We start from the raw sequence: 16,556 nt of genomic DNA on the forward strand, positions 1-16,556 counted from the left end.
TGGCTAATTTTTGGCACCTCTACTTTACAATATCCATATCTAAATACAGTATAGTATCCATTTCATTGTGTTATTGTTATGATTTGAGGCAAAGTTCCTTAAATATGCTATCAAATGTCATTCATTTGCTGTTAAGGTCATGTGTTGTAAGAACACCAGCTAAACAGTGTCCTGTAATGCAGTGACTATTGTGCACATTTTCTTGTTCTAAAAGATTTCAAAATGCATTTAGTTATTTGTTTTTTGCCTGAGCACTCCACAAATTAGTCATTTTATTTAAGTGAAAATAAAAAATATAGAAATATATTTAAATATTACAGAAATGTAGTTTACATGAGTATTTACCCCCTTTGCTTCATTTGGGCTAAACTGTCACATTGGCAAAACTTTGTTCAACATTTCATATCATATATTACCAATAATCTTTAGATTGTGTTTATGGATTTTCAACAATATTTTCTTGGCATATTAGATTTATGTGACAAGGTGCATTCAGTACATAATAATGAAACTCAATGTGATTTATAGTATAGGCTGGACTCAGAATACCCAAGCACCGTACTTTGAGGTACTTATGATAATTTGATGTTTGTACTATGTTCCAGTATTGAGCTGATGTTTGTTACAGTTTAATACCTTTCCTGTAAGTAGGAGGGTGATTGGAGGTTAAATGTCTTTGCTGTAGTTAAATGCAACAACACTTGTTCCCAATGTTTATGTTTTTATATATTTGTCTGCATGCTTATATGTTTTTACATGTTTGTCTGCATACTTATATATAGGCCCCCACTCTTATGTAATTTCTGTTTTTATTCAGTTTTTAACTATGAGCAAGAATATAATAAATTCAACTTCAACTTCACAAAACCAGTCCTCATCTTCCTTTTCATTCACGGGTGTCTTTTTAATTATAGACGTTTAAGTTTTTTTTTTGTTTTTTTTTTAGATATCTGTATGTCAATACATAATCTGTCAAAATCATAGAGCTTTTAAAAGGAAATAATATGATCATCAAATTAATGAACAAATATCTTTATTCAATTCCACTTTATTAAATAAAATTCCATCTTGGGAAACATAAAATCTAAATCTAAATTTACGAAGTGGCAATCGAAAGGCTTTTGATCAAAGTGTCTTTCAACAAAAGTCTTATTCACATTTTTGTAACTTGATTTTTCCACACTACTAGGAAAAGTGGTTTAGATAGCAAGTGATATTTCTTTAAGACTGCATACACACAGACACACTCAATCGACAATGTTGACATGATTATGATGTTGTTAAAAAGCTGCTGCAATACTGTGTAATGCAAAGCTACTGTACCTGTATCCTGAGAATTATAAAAAATGAATAGTACCAAAAGCTAAGTGCTTAGTTTGGCTTAATGATATACACATTCTCATTCTTTGGTAAATGTTTCAAGTTAGATCATCATATCATCAGTGAAATATGCTAAGGACAGGATTAAAGACGAGGGTTTGTCTAAGCCTCATCAGGAAAGGCAGGAACGCCGGCCAGAGCTGGAACGAGCCTCTCGTACACATCGATGCCCTTGAGGAAGACCTGCTCATTCAGATACTCGTTGTGATCATGCAGCAGGATCGGCGTCCGGTTCATTGGGGAAAATCCGATCGCGGGTATTCCCACCTAGGTTCAAGAAACAAATATATTACTTGGCACAAAACTGAAACACTGGAAAAGTGTCAAGCCGAGATACAATGGACTTCTGGAATTCATGGCAACTACTTTGTAACTGTCCCTGCTGTCAGCACATCCATTCCTTATACTCACTGCTCGGATAAAACGGCTATCCGTGGCTGCTGGAAATATCTCCTTTTCCAAAGTCATATTCCTAGAGTGGAGATAACAGTGTGAGGCTCGGCTTATATGCTTCAACAAGGACAGAGGCAGTTCAGTCCCACAGCACCTTTGTGGTTTTGCCAGCTACAGCTATCTGGCTAAAAGCTATTTCACAGCATATTGTAAAAGTGCCAATGTCAGCCACAGTCCATGACACGGTTGTGAATTGTGACCAAAAAGTCCTATCTTTTGGTAGTTAGTTGGTTAGTAAGATAATAAATGGTATACACTCCAACAACAACAAATTGAAATTTTCCACGAGTAGTCAAAGAAAAGAAAATGGACACAGTCTGCTCAAACACAAATCTAACTTAATTCATTTAAAGTTTAGACCTAATCACTAGTGATGAGTATGGTTAATGGTTCATCCTCCATGGGACTTCCACCTGTAGCGTGCACAGAGGCTTTTCTTATGGCAACTTTTGCTTTGGTTGGCCTTATATTCTAACAAATTACCTGTGTTGATTTAAAGCTTAGAAAACACCTTGGGCATGTGGGACTCAACTCTAGTTGCACCCATGTTAGCAGAGCCATAGTTGAGGTTAATGTTTACAACAATGTTTTACATCCTTTCATTAAGTAGATACTGTCATAACACACTTGCTATGTGGTCAAGTTTAACAGTGCACAGGTGTATCAGATTGAAATGTCTGACACCTGACTGACTGACTTGAATTGGCCTCTTGATCCCCACTGCAACTGCACTGCAAAAGCTGAAAGGTGAAAACACACACTGGATAGGTGTTAGTGTTAATGAGCATGCTGTGTACTCACATTGCTTTGCAGGTAGTGCTGAAGGTGCTCCACCAGGGATCACTGTCGTCTGTGGAAGTCACATTCTGGTTCATGTGTTTCTGCAGAGGATGACAGCTGATTTAGACCATTTGAACAAACCAGGAACAAACCAACTGCAGTTTTTCCATCAAGTACTGAGTGTAAAGTACACTGACCTGAGCAAACTCATAAGTGATTCCTTCCCCTGCTTCCTTACACCACTCTTTAATCTGTTTTTCAAAATCCTGCCGGGGAAATCAACATTTAGTCGTTACTGTAGAGGTAACTTTGAGCTGTGAGTGCAAGCCACACACAGACATGCACACAGTCAATCTGCAGACAGACAGACAGACACAGAGATCCACACATACACACCTGCAGATTTACTGTGGGTGGTATTCTTAGGTCAAAGCTGACATCCAGTTCAGCGGGGATGACATTGTAGGCTACCCCTCCTTTCACCATGGTCATATTCACGGTGGTGACATCGCCAAGGGTGAAACACTCACTGGTATTTAGCCTGTAATTCACAGACATCTTAGTAATGAAATTACTACATTACATTGCAATGAAATCAAAAACTGAATATCTTTGGCGCTAGGACAACACTGGAAACTACTGACTTTTCAATCAAAGAAATCTACATCCAAAAGCTGGACATTTGTTCATCATTTGGGTTTATTTTTTTCCACAATCAATTAGAAGTCTCTGGCACAGCTACGCAACACATGATGATTGATGAGCCACCTGGCCTTTCCTCTTCCTGACCATGGGCAATATTCATCAAAATTCCCAGAAGAGGGCTAGAATCTTGAGCCACTGATTAAGCCACATGACCATACAAACGAAGTGGTTAACTAGTCTGAGATTTTTCATATTTTTCATAGTTTTCAAGTTAAAGCTATGCGTGAACACCTAGTGTATTTTTGGTGAAATTCCCACCAACATACAGTATAAAGCACCATCTCTATGATAATGCTTCTCTTTTGTCAATTTTTCAGTGGTATTGCACTTCTCCTGATAAACGTGTTTGAGTGCAGGTGGCAGATTATTGCCTAGAAATGGTAGTCCATAAATCAGGGCTGGTTTAAGTCTTCAGCTTTGGACCTGAATGAGTTCTTTACTTTGCCCTAGGCTCATTAAAACATCCTAGTAGCTCTTGTCATGTAGGGACCAATCATGAACAGACCCACAACCCATTTAAAGCAACCCTTATGCATTGTCAGCACTAAATTCTATGGCCCCTGTGAGCTGCTTTCAGCACATTATTTTCCCCTCTATGTTGCTTTTAATGTGCAACTTAACAGTATACTAGCTACCAAAGGGCACTTTTGTCAGAAATTAAGCTTACAGCTTCCAAATTTAGACAGAATTACATTGTCATCAATATGTCATCACAATTAACTTCAAAGCAATATAATGACAAAATCTTATATGCCAAATATTTAGGAATCAAGGCCATAAACTTTCCTCCAATCTCACCTTTGTTTCTCCTTCTCTCTGAAGTCCAGGAAGGAGTTAATGATACTGCGCTGTGACAAAAAAACAAAAAGCGTGTTCACTAACATAGTCCTTCTCAGACTTCTTGGAGCTCTTGTAAATCGGGTTATCATGACAAATACATTTTTATTTTATTATTTGGTAACTAAATATTGAAACTTACCAGCTTCTCTGCAGCTGTGTTCTCCACAAACCTAGAGCCATGGCCGGGACTGCCTGGGCAATGGACTGTGATCCCTGAATGAAATTAACCTTGTGCTTGATTCAAGGAGTTCATCATCCCTCAGAGTTTAAAATACAACTAAAAAAAGATCTGAAATCCTGGGGTCTTAGTGAAATTTAATGAACTGTATGTATTTGATACTCACACCAGGGGTTCCTTTCTCCGTAGAACACAGTGAAGGCCTCCCCAGGGTTGGCCAGACCTACAGCACACAGACAGATAACATGCACTTTTTAACAGTGGTCCAGTGTATAAGGTTAAAGGCCCATTCACATCTAGGACGATAACTATAAAGACACCTAAAACTATTAAAAAAAAAATGTTTAAATCGTTCTAAGTTAATAGAATGTCTGTGTTCTCACTACAATTCTAACTATTAAAAAAAACCTAGACCGAAAACTACAGTATAGCCTAACTATATTTTTGGTTCAATCTCAGAATGGGTTTTTTTGGAGACGATGATAAAACATTTTCAACCAATCAAATTCAAGTTCTAAGAAAGAAGAGGGCGAGAGAATTCGGTATCTCACTGCACTGGCAACTTATCACAGAAGTCCAGAAGAATCGTTGTAGTGTGAACTCTCGAGCAACAATGTATCATTAGAGTTTATAGTCATCGTTCGAGATGTGGACAGACCTCAACTGCGAAGGGCCGAAAAGAAAGAAAGAGGACAGAGGTTGATGATGCAGAAAATGGCAACCCACCTATCGGCCGCCATCAGGCCTCCTGAATCAAAATTAACACCCGCCAAGCACCAAATTCAGGTAAAATTTGTCTTCGGAGGATAAATCAATAAGGTTCACCTGCCACACTGGCCAGTAACTTTTGAGATTATAACATTTGACTGCCTTGGGTATATACCGTCTCTGGTCTTGCCCTGTTCTCAGACTTTGACCCTAGTGACCACTGTACACTCTCTCTGAACCCTGAAGCAAAACAAAGTAAAACAAAACAAAGCCTTTCTATCAAACAAACTCTTGATCGGCTGTCTGTCCTGTTGGCTCCACACAAAGTGGTAGCACCTAACTTAACATTATTCCCATGTGGCGAGCCACCTCATGATGGATTACAAACTTGATCTATTGTATAAGAGAAAATTAAAAACCTGCGCTTCTCTTTATTTAATATTTCACACAGCACCTGATTCTATTCACAAAATAGCACTGACAATAAAAGGGTGAGATATTTCTATGAAAAATAGATATATTCATTATTTTGGCCAATAAAAATTATTCTTGGCAGGTAAATTCTTCTGGTTTACCAGCTCCTGGCAGGTGAACCATAAAGTTCATTTCAGACACTGTCCACAACACACTCTACCCTGGATTAATAACTCACTCCTAGGCAGAGACTCAACTTAATGAGTGAGCCCAGTTTCAGCTCGCCAAGTGAAGTGAGTGACCTTCACTGGGCCCGCAACGGGTGCAGCAAAAACATCTTTCAGGTTTTTACTCATTTACTTTTGAAAATGTTGTACAAAGTTATTTATTTACCTTCATCAAGTGCAAAGCCAATGTTTAATTTGTGGAACTCAGGGTGGTTCACAAATGTTTCCATTCCTTTGTGACCTCCAACTTCTTCATCTAAAAAAATAAAAAGTCTGAATTAATTATCGAAAGCTAAAAATCACATCAAAATCAAACCAAATGACAGTGTACAAAAGATAAATTGTTCTACTAAAAAAAGTACAAGACTTCACTTTTGTACAATTCCTTTCATGAAACTGGTTTGCATCATTCGTGAACAGCATATTAGTCTTTAGTACGTGTGTTCTTTGGGCTTATTCTTTCCTGAATTAGAGAGAGAAATGTTTTGTTTTTAGGATTGCCAGAAGGGTAAACATCTACATGTACTGATGTCACTAAGAGACTGTAGTATTTTCATTCTGCCCTTGTTGATCTATGGATGTCTGAAATGCCTGTGGTGGTTTAGTGCAGTTGCACTGCCAGATTGCTTTTTCCATTTCACATTTCTCTACAATTCAAATTGCTTGTGGAATCAATTAGAAGATTCATTTAGAGTTCCCTGGTCTCCTGATAAGGTAATTCATGTCATTTTACAACATTATATTGTTTGGACTTCATCATTGTAAGTGGGCTTAATCCTTTGTTGAGGGTGTAACTTTACCGTAGCAGGCCTTGCTAAGTGTACGTTAGCAGTTGTTAAGTTGTAGTAGTGAGCTACTATTGATAATTAGATTTTACTTGTCATTGTTACATTACTATTTGCCAAGATGCTCAAAGCTAGCAAGGATATAACTAGTGCTAAGATAGTTTTCACTTGAAGAATAGATTAGATTCTAAATGAGGACAAACTACTAATGGAGAATGGCAACAATCACAATTCCTACCAGGAACAAACATTAAATGCACAGTGCGCATCAGTTTCCTTCCCTCTGCTTTCAGTCTTCTGATTGCCTGGATATACCTATGGAGAGCAAAAGTACCATGCAGGGAAGGTGTCACAGAACAGAGCAGGGATTAGAGTCTGAATTGGTACTATCCAGATTAAATGGTGGGTGGGGTGGTGGTAAAAAATGTGTTTCTCATAGAACATAATTAGAAGTGGAGATTTATGTATAAACTAAGTATATAAAACTGGAGCAAAAAACACGTTTTTGAAGACAAGTTATCAAAATGTGACACAAGAGAGCTTCAACTCACTGTATAGTCACACATTTCATGTCCTGTGATCCCCGGGCATAAATGTTGCCCTCTGGGTCTTTGACAGCTGTGAAAGCGTCATACTTCCAATGTTCCTGCAGAGGAGATCTATATCAAAGCTTTCCTCTTTTCGAGTCTTTTACAGGTAATACCAGCATTTTGAGACCACAAACAGAGACAGTCACCATACCTGGAAAACAGGTACAACATCTGTGTGGGAATTCAACAAGATGGATTTCAAAGTGGGGTTTGTCCCCTCCCATGTCATGATGCACACAACTCTGCGGGGGCAAACCTAGAGGGAGTGGAAACAACAGATAAGAGACATTATAACCTTCTTTGTCTGTGAAGATGGTTGTTTCCTTATTACCAATTTGTTTATAATATTTACAGCATGTACAAAAATGTTTGCTTCGTGGATTCAATTACCATCACTGGCACCCACCTCAATCTTTTTCATGGGTAGCTCAAGCTCCTCTGCTATTCTGTCCAGGAACCTAAGCGCAGCATCTATAAATAAATGAACATATAGCAGAATAAACAATTTAAATATTAATAACTGTTTAAAACTTCTAAGAACTCTAGACAGTCATGTACTACTGCTATTAGTTGTGGTGGTACTTTTGTTTTGTTTTTAGTTTCCTGTGACTTAACAAGACAGTGAGATCTTTCTTTAGTTAGCTGTGCCTATTCATACAAAACTGGAATGCATTTGAACTCCAACCAACATAGACAAATGCAGTGATAAGAAATGGACTTTGATAAATCAGGGCACATTAGATGATACAAGTGATATGGGCAAGCAGAGCTCATACTGGATTTCTTTTGCCAGCTGGAGTGTCCTATTGGATTTTAGTTTTAGACATGTTTGCTGTAATAGCAATGCAAGTAGGCCTACAGAAGGTACAGGTTACTGTAGGTGTGTAAAATTATAAGATCTTGCTTTATAACATCTTGATGTATAACATTTAGACTAAATATTAGCAATTTAAAAAAAAATAGGTTTCTTTCTTTACTGCTGTCTTGTGGCTGTTCAATATAGAACAACTATGTGTGTAATCAGAATGTAGCAGTCATTTCTCCAAAGTCCCTCTGACTTATTTCAACAATTTGTGTAAAATGTTTCCAACACTACATTCAAATTGTTTTATTGAAACGATTACATATTTCCTTTAATAAAGCACAACTTATATTACCTAAGAGTGTCATTTGAAGACCAGAAGACATGTAGACTTCAAATCAATGCGGGCATTAAACTTAATAAGTAACTTAGACAAAAATAAACCCGGGTGGGATGTTCACTGTGATGAAATATCAATCTGAAGCTTCAAGTCTCTGCTAGCTATATTGAAATGAATGGAAGCAAATGGCTGCCTGGAAGGTCGGAAAAACACATTAAAATATCTATAATATTTAGATTTTCAGTTTTATCGCTGTGGGTAAGGTTCCTTAGTTTCATGCATCTTATATTATTATCCAGGAAATCCATGCAGTAGTTGGAATAACCTTTTTGGGAACTTTATAAACTTTTGATTTGGCCACACATGTACAGACAACTGTGTCACAGCTAAAACATTCTCTCTTCTTCTACTGTTCTTCTCCCCCCCTTTTTTGTCTACCCCCCTACAGTGGCTGTCCCTGGTCCAAAATTACTAGGGCAAATATCCACATAACAATATCATATCTTCCCTCTTACACATCTAAACAAATATGGTATGCGTTGGAAAATGGTCGGCAGTCATGTTAAGTATACGTGACTTGTAGTAAATGGGCTAAAACATGCAAAAACACCGGTATGGTCCTTTTAGGGTAGAATTCAGCAACGTTCTGAATGGCTTAATATAATTAACTTAACGTATCAATGCTTCATGATATCAATGCTATGTCACTACCATTCCCTGCACACCGGCTGTGCTTTGATTGAAAATACTGTACGCAACGTGTCTGAGAAGATGCGTTTAGTGAAACTACCACCCATTCCAAAGTAGGTGGGTGGGTGTATTCTTAGTTGAAATTGAGGCGACGTTAATGTGTCACTGAGAGAGAAATAGCCAGTGACGTGAAGAAGATTTTGGGTGGCACCCATAGACTGTAAAAAAAGATGGACGTAGTGAGTGTGACCCATAGGTTTCATCATGTTGACATTTTTTGGAGTCAGCGCAGACAAAGCGAGCCTGAGGGTCATCCACAGAGCCACCTGCTATTGGCCCGTAATTGGCGACCTGTCAATCACTGGACAGGTGATCTGTCAATCACTAGGAAAACAACCCTGTTTTATATCTGTTATATCCTGTTAATGACATAATTATTTTGAAAATCGCCATAAGGAGACAGATTAGAAGAGGTGAAATTAGCTACTGACCTTTTGTCAAAAACATTTATTGACTTTATATTTTGAGTGAGAAGTTGGATTGTGGTCCCATTGATTGGTCCCAGGGAATTGCCGCCTGCTGCCACTTCCTTATTGGCTTCAAAATTCACCCGTGGTTTTGGCCGCTTGGTGTTACCACTTTGGCTGCCAAAGGGCACTCATTTCGAGGAATGACTCAGCATGGACAATATATTGTGTAGATCGACCATAGTAGAGTATATCTCTTTAATCTACATTTATTTATGGCACACTTTTGATAGCTTGATAGTGTCATTATTTAGGCTACAGCCAGTCCCAGAGGATTTACATCCTCTTGACACTGAACATTTTTACTTGCTAAAAAACAGAAATTTCAGGTAACAGCTAACTCTATTGTCAATGTTTTACCAACAAATGTAATTTTACTACATAAACACACCTGAATCATTAGTTGCATAGTCTTTTCTTCAGTTTTGTTTACTCTAAGTGTTAAGTGTGTGTGGTGTACAGTAGTTACTGGAGGAGTAATCTGCATATCTTACGCACATATCTGCCCACAGCCAGAGGCAAATTCCTAGTTGTTGTGACACCTAAAAAATGGGTTAGGGACACACAACTAGGCTAAATGCCAAATATCCAAATCCAAGAAGCCAATAGGCATAGCATAAATCAAAATCCACATAACATCTATTGTAAAAAGGTGCGTTACCATAGTCAGGCTCTGGGTGGACGGTTTTCAGACGGAGGTAATCTCTGAACAGACTCACAGAGGGGTCTTCTCCCTCAGTGGTGGTCTGGCCTCCTCCACCACCTGGACCATCTTTGTCAGGCAACATGGTGTGATCTCCTTCTTTGGGGACACAGAGGCACGAGCATCAAAACGTGCATATACATAAAATATACTTAATATATATTATAGTCATGCATATTATACACATATAAGGTTGCAATCACATGCTCGTGCTTAGTGTCCCCTTTTGAAAATAATAATTTGAGGCCCAGTCATAGCAAACATGACATGATCCGTAAGGGTTAGGGTCAACTGCCTCCCATTTGACAGACAGCACGGTTTCACTTGTCTCAACCAAAGTGCAAAAGAGAGGCCAATGACTGACTAAAGGTCGAGCAAGTCACGTATATAAATGTTATAACATTTGCTGCCTCTATAGGACCGGCTAGGTGCCAGGCCAGCAGCAGAAGGCCTGTGGTTGTCGATTGTTGCTTGATGGGTCGCTGCTGATGGATATATTTACATCCAAGGTAGCGTGCTAGCTTAGATTTGTGGCAATGTCAGTTAACTTAGTTTGTCTCTCTAGCTTTGGTTCAAGCAACGGCTGCTTCTTAGCTATCTAAGTGAGGATATACGCAGTAAGCAGGAATAACGGGAAAACGAGCGATTTATTATTTTGTATCATAATTTACGAAGGTATAACAAAACGCTAATTTTGTAAGATATAACTCTCATTACTCACCCTAGGATGTCAATAGGAAGTTAGTTAAGCCTCACTGTCAGCTGACCAAAGCTGCTGACTTCACTACCAGTGTTGCCAGATCTCGCGAGAGAAACAAGCAACCAAATCTATGGAAACAAGCCCAAAAGAAGCGACTGACCCCCCCCCCCCCCTAATAACACCTCACTGACTGTCACCTGTGTGTATGGGGGAAGGGGCGGGCGGAGGGACCAGGGTTGTGGACGGATCTTGCAACAGGACAAACTATCGAAAACATCTGCTTGACAACATGGGAGCAAGCCCAAATAAACAACTACACTTTAGAAACAAGCCCAAAAAAACGCAACCCGCGACTACCAATATTTGTAAGCGACTTTACAGAAAAACAAGCCCAAAGTCGCATAATAAGTCCGTATAATAAGCGGACTTGGCAACTGTGTTCACTACATCCATGGTCTGGTCAAACACTGGGGACAGAGAACGTGCTCCGAAAAAAAAACGTGTTCCGAGTTTCAAAATAAAAGTCCTGAAGCTTGAATTAAATATTTTTTCTCGATAATAATCAATCAAAACACGTGAAACCGACATTTTAACAGAATAAAGTGCATTAAAATAGTGCATTATAAAATCATCCTACATCGCAAAGACACTGTGGGACATAATGTGGCTGAGCAAACCTTCTCACTTGTTTTTTTTATCTCGCTCAGGAAACAAGCTATGCCTATAGGTATAGCTCATTTTCAACATAATCAAAAAATGATGCAAAGGAAGCGCCAGAAGTAGTGTCACCTCTCAGATTGAATGAATTTCAAAATGTATTTCATGAGGTCAAGAAACATAGTAAAGCTAGTATGAGCCAGCAGTAAGAGGCTGGAGGCGATGTACATACAACAAAAAACACGACCTTGACACTATCACCATGGTACTTTATATTAATCAGCTAAAAAAAAAAAACACACACACACACACACATACTATTTCTATGTTTTTATTGAAAGCTATGCACATAACTCATTTTAAGTTTGTTTTTATACATGATTGTCCAAACAAACCTATTGCAAATATATTACATAGAACTTCATCATTATAATATAAATAAATAGCAGTTATCTTCATAATTTCAATATGGTCCATACTCTTTTATACATTTTTATTACAGAGGGGAATTTTGTCAAATGTGTTTGCTTTTGTGGAGTACACCATAGGTCTGTTTAAAGCTGGAATAGTTACCAGATCCTAATATACAAATCCTTTTGCCAAATATGAAGCTAACATAAGATCTGAAGCCATTTAAACACAATCACCTGCTACGTTTACATATTTACAGTAACCTATGTCACCTACAAAAATGGTAACAATGAAGCAAAGACATTCCATGTTTTCACATGCAAACACAGACATGAAACATAAAATGAAACTCACCACTACATGTCTGAAGCTATTTTTGTAACAGGCTGAGTTGAACTAGTCTCATGTTGGTATTTCTATGTGACTTTGTGGAAAACTTAAAAAAAACAAAAAAAAAAAAAACAAGAAAACATGAGAATTGTGGTTAACTGGGGTAATGTGCACCATAATCACATCAACAAGAAAGCCACTTTTCCTGTCATGTTCCATTAATTAGAAACTGCCTTCATGTTGATGTCCTTTGCTTCAGATATTTAGAATGTTCATCTTACTTGTCTCTAAATTTAACACAGTGATCATGACCACACCAGTGATTAGAGGACTTGTTTTCATTCCCAAGTTCAGTTTCGTTTTTCCATCTTTCTTCCCCTACACATTTCACTTCAATTTGCTAAGAAAGTCAATTAGCGCTTGGTGAAATTCTCTGGGTTTGTCCATGTAGCAGGCATGGCGAGCCCCTTCTAACTTCAGCACTGAGTGATGTGGAAGCTGTATAAGGTTCTTGTGAGACTGGGCACCTAGATTTGTGTCCAGGGCTCCAAACACAATCAGAGTGGGAGTCTGCAAAGCAATGGGAGTAGGCAAAGAGGGAGAATATAATGTAAAATGTTTTAAGACAAGCATAGACTAATATCAACACATAGCCCATTGGGGTACAGTTAATTGTCTAACATTGCTAATGGCCTCTCTTATACCTATTAGCATTACAAACATATAATTTTTGCATTCTGTTGACAGCAGAGATGGGGAAATGTCAGAGTCAAAAGAGCAAAATTCATGCTAAACAAAACAAAAATACACCATGTTGTGATTTTTTGATTGGATTAACTGACAAACCATAAATACATGGATTGATTGGGCCTTGGTGGCATGTTTTTCTTCATTAAGCCCTTCCTTTCCATTTGTATATGTAAATGACCACAGGAAAATATCCCTGCAGCAATAAAATTAGCAGTTATTCATATGCGCAGCGAGAATCAACTTGGCTCAATTTAGCCAACAATAATTTCCATTGCACAACTACATAGGCTGTTGTGCTGTGTTACATTGTACTCTTGTACTGGACACTTGCTAATCAGTTAGAAACATGAATCATTTACCTGTCTACACCTCCCTCACCTGAATATTTTGGTACTGTTGTGGAGTGTAACTTCGGGTTCCAACTGGAGCTATGGAAATGAAGCCATGTAGCTGAGCACTGTGCTTCATGAGGAAGGGTATGGAGTAGTGTCCACTCATGGAGGGGCTCAAAAGCACAGCTGTCCTGACACCCAGGGCCTCCATGAATCTCCGAAGGAGGTCCACCCGATTCTGATCAGTCTTCAGGGCATCTGAGTCAGGCGAGTTCCCAAATCCTCCAAGAGAGACAAAGAGTTTGAGGAAGAAGAAACGGACCCCATAGTAGGTCCCTTTTTTAAATGAGGGCCTAAACCGCTAACTCAATAATAATTAATGCCAGTGTTTATATATTGCTGAATTTAAGAATATATGGATTTTAAATATTATTGCACATGGGGTGCAAACCAGCACTCCATGTGCCCCATCCAGCCCACAGCCCTGTTCAGTCCTGATCTATGAAAAAATGACTTACCTATATACCTGATTTTACAGGGATATAAAAGTTCACATATATTTTTGACCACTAGAGTGTACTGTCAGCTAATTAAGTGACATCTTGCTAAATCAAAAAAATCTGTCTTGTCACCTGTAATCACTAAGGCAAGCTGTATTACAACTTTATTTTCTATATACAACACCTATAATGGGTTAGCATTGTTTATTTCAGGTTGTGTGTGCTAATCCACCAATCTGTTAGTTTACAACTAATGTATTTTGAAACATGTTGTAGTTAATACATTTTTGCTTGTCACTCTTTTGGACCGAAACCATTCCATTCATCGTTCAAAGATCTCACAAATGGGCTTAAATGTGACTGCATGTTGATTCAATTTTAAGTAATGGGGCTCTGTAAAGATAAAAGTTAATCCAATTAATTAGCATACCAGACCATACATATTATTAGGAATTTACTGCATAATCCAGTTACACTGAAATCGTCATTACAGCCAATACAGTCACATGTTGACCTGCATAAGTGTTCACTATGTGCTATAAGACTGAAGGTCTACCTGGCAGGTCCATAGCCAAGGCCTGATATCCATTAGTTGCCAGCAAGGCCAGGGTGCCCAGTTCTTCCCAGGTTTTGGATGTGAAGGCCTGGCCATGCAGAAGAACCACTTGCAGCCTGCACAAAAATAAAACCAGTGGTTTCTCAGGACTTTTTACAGTAGGTTTCTCAAGATTTTATAACCAACACAGACCTGGTAATGACGTTAGAGCCAGAAGTACACACTTAACTTAAAATTAGAAAATTGAACATACTCACTGCCTCATATGTTCATTCTCTTTAATAACTGCTTTGGAATTAGTGATTATAAGGACAAAATACATTAGCCGGTTAAATGTTTTAAGTCAGTCTGTGCTTGTGTGACTGGCTCAACTCACCTAGGCAATATCTGTCGCCCAGCTCCATCGATAGGCAGAGCCTCTCGGAAGAAGAGCGGAGGGTCCCCGGGTAGCTGTCCCGTGCGAACAGACACGTTGATGGCTGGAGGTGGAGGAGGGGAGGCAGCCACCAACCCCATTCTTTGAACTTCAAGGGATGGCTCCATGCTGCCCTGGCGGATGGATGGCAGCAGCAGGTACAGAAGTACCGTGGCCAACAACACCAAGCCCAGAACAACAAGGCGATTACGCAAGAAATTCATTTCGTGGAGGTGTCTGATCTAGAAAAAGTGGTAGAGGGCAAGGTACATTGCCTGAGAGCCCATCATAAGGATCCTATTCATACAGTGTATATAATCACTGTCTATAGTCAAGTTGATGTCCACATCCATCAAGACCATTATGATCCACTGATATTTTTGTCTTTACACAAATACTGGTAAAATAAACTGAGGATTCTTCCGCATTACTGGGCAGTCCTACCTTTGATCACGTGGAGAGCATTAGTTTAAAATGTTGGTGTCCAACTTAATAAGTAGAAATATTTGCCCAAAGTCAAAGGCATCAGTGGACAGTTAGGGCCTTGGCAGACAAGTGGCTCCTTTCAAAGTGATCACACACCAACCATTTCACCACAACTGTATGACGTGACAATGGACAATTCTTATATTTTTGTGCGTTCATATAAGGCTCTAGCAAACTAATTGCAAATTGTCGAGATCCAGGTCCTCTGTTAGGAACAACTGCGTGGCCTAATCCTCTTTCAAAGAGAGAATGGACCTCGAGGAAAGAGACCCATCCGTCATTTAGGTAAGCTAACGTTAACCCTCATGGATGAAGGGCAAATGGTCAGTAGGCAATAATACTGTAATGCAATAATACTGTGGGATCAGGGTAAAGGCGAGTCAAATTTAGCTAACATAAATTAGCCGATATAACCAAGGAAGCTAGCTGTATAGCTCTGACGTTAATTCTAGGACGGACACAATATTTGCATGGATTAAGGATGCGACGTTAGAGGAAACATACCAAGACCAAGCAGATTAATGTTTAACACGTTCACTGACAGAGGGATGAGGAGGAGGGGGCCTGCTTCATCATGTCGTCTTCTGGGATGCTGGTTACTGCGTCTTGCCACTCCAGATCAAAGTCGTTATTGGTGGGAAATTCGGGGCGATGTTGGTGGTAGTTAGCTGTTAAAACTGCGTGCAATACATATTTTTGCTGGCAAGAAACTATCTGCATATTCCAACGTTCCTTACATGGAAATATTCGGCCAGCCAACAGTAACGGTTGAGTAAAAGAACAGTTACGTTAGACAATAGGATAGTGTAAGATATATACAGGAATTATAATAAAAGTCGTCTCTGTCAAGTGCTACGTGTAGGTATAAACCTGCTGTCCCTTATCGGAGCACATAACGAGCTGCACACAACAACCTGAGGTACAACTACGTCATTTCCCGTTCAAGCTGTCAGAAACGTTGAAGCAAATTAAACATCTCCTCCAGTGTTTTATTTTATTTTTACCTCCACCAAGGAGGTAATGTTTTCACCTGCGTATGTGTGTTTGTCCGTCTGTCCGTCCGCCCGTCTGTTAGCAGGATATCCCAAAAAAAAAAAAAAAAAAAAAAAGTTGGACACGGATTTGCACGAAACTGGTTATGGGCCAAGGAAGAACCGGGAAGAACTGCTTGCTTACCTTTTCATGTCGATTGTCCAAAAGGGGGCGTGTTGGTGGGCGTGTCATAGCACCAAAAGGTGCATAACTTCGTTGCGGGGTGTTGTCAGACATGGCGGAGGTCTGTGCTCGACTGAGGTAG

At 39.1% G+C, this 16,556-nt stretch overlaps 2 protein-coding genes across 5 annotated transcripts; both read right to left on the minus strand.

Moving 5' to 3' along the window:
- Positions 1–1,015: 1,015 nt before the first annotated feature.
- On the minus strand, positions 1,016–10,922 carry LOC139654888 (aminoacylase-1A-like). Of its 2 annotated transcripts, none has more exons than XM_071532114.1 (15): positions 10,844–10,922; positions 10,081–10,218; positions 7,467–7,531; positions 7,212–7,316; positions 7,022–7,116; positions 6,709–6,785; positions 5,852–5,941; positions 4,503–4,559; positions 4,298–4,371; positions 4,117–4,166; positions 3,010–3,154; positions 2,811–2,879; positions 2,635–2,714; positions 1,792–1,852; positions 1,016–1,647 (listed from the first exon to the last, which is right to left on the minus strand). In XM_071532114.1, the coding sequence occupies exons 2-15, from the start codon at positions 10,205–10,207 to the stop codon at positions 1,483–1,485; spliced, it is 1,260 nt and encodes a 419-aa protein (XP_071388215.1). In that variant the 5' UTR covers positions 10,208–10,218; positions 10,844–10,922; the 3' UTR covers positions 1,016–1,482. The 2 variants fall into 2 exon arrangements, with proteins under 2 accessions (XP_071388215.1, XP_071388214.1); XM_071532113.1 differs by having other exon boundaries at positions 10,081–10,221; positions 10,844–10,885.
- An 890-nt stretch (positions 10,923–11,812) lies between these two features.
- Positions 11,813–16,360, minus strand: abhd14a (abhydrolase domain containing 14A). 3 transcript variants are annotated; one of them, XM_071532120.1, is made up of 5 exons: positions 16,290–16,360; positions 14,735–15,015; positions 14,359–14,474; positions 13,349–13,584; positions 11,813–12,790 (listed from the first exon to the last, which is right to left on the minus strand). In XM_071532120.1, the coding sequence occupies exons 2-5, from the start codon at positions 14,995–14,997 to the stop codon at positions 12,608–12,610; spliced, it is 798 nt and encodes a 265-aa protein (XP_071388221.1). In that variant the 5' UTR covers positions 14,998–15,015; positions 16,290–16,360; the 3' UTR covers positions 11,813–12,607. The 3 variants fall into 3 exon arrangements, with proteins under 3 accessions (XP_071388221.1, XP_071388219.1, XP_071388220.1); XM_071532118.1 differs by lacking the exon at positions 16,290–16,360 and adding an exon at positions 15,764–16,265; XM_071532119.1 differs by lacking the exon at positions 16,290–16,360 and having other exon boundaries at positions 14,735–16,266.
- Between the last annotated feature and the right edge of the window lie 196 nt (positions 16,361–16,556).

The sequence above is a fragment of the Centroberyx affinis genome, unplaced genomic scaffold, assembly GCF_046629955.1.
Source record: "Centroberyx affinis isolate AG114_WGS23_722 - 3 ecotype Tasmania unplaced genomic scaffold, CSIRO-AGI_Caff_v1 ptg002163l_1, whole genome shotgun sequence".
Lineage (NCBI taxonomy): Eukaryota > Metazoa > Chordata > Actinopteri > Beryciformes > Berycidae > Centroberyx > Centroberyx affinis.

Coding starts and splice junctions, on each gene's coding strand:
- LOC139654888 (XM_071532114.1), bottom strand. CDS start 10,207: ATGTTGCCTGACAAAGATGGTCCAGGTGGTGGAGGAGGCCAGACCACC. Junction 5,942..6,708: donor GCATTTAATGTTTGTTCCTG/GTAGGAATTGTG, acceptor TTATTTTTTTAG/ATGAAGAAGTTGGAGGTCAC. Junction 2,880..3,009: donor CACCCACAGTAAATCTGCAG/GTGTGTATGTGT, acceptor TTTCCCCGGCAG/GATTTTGAAAAACAGATTAA.
- abhd14a (XM_071532120.1), bottom strand. CDS start 14,997: ATGAATTTCTTGCGTAATCGCCTTGTTGTTCTGGGCTTGGTGTTGTTG. Junction 13,585..14,358: donor CTTGGCTATGGACCTGCCAG/GTAGACCTTCAG, acceptor TCTCTCTTGGAG/GATTTGGGAACTCGCCTGAC. Junction 12,791..13,348: donor AACAGTACCAAAATATTCAG/GTGAGGGAGGTG, acceptor ATTGCTTTGCAG/ACTCCCACTCTGATTGTGTT.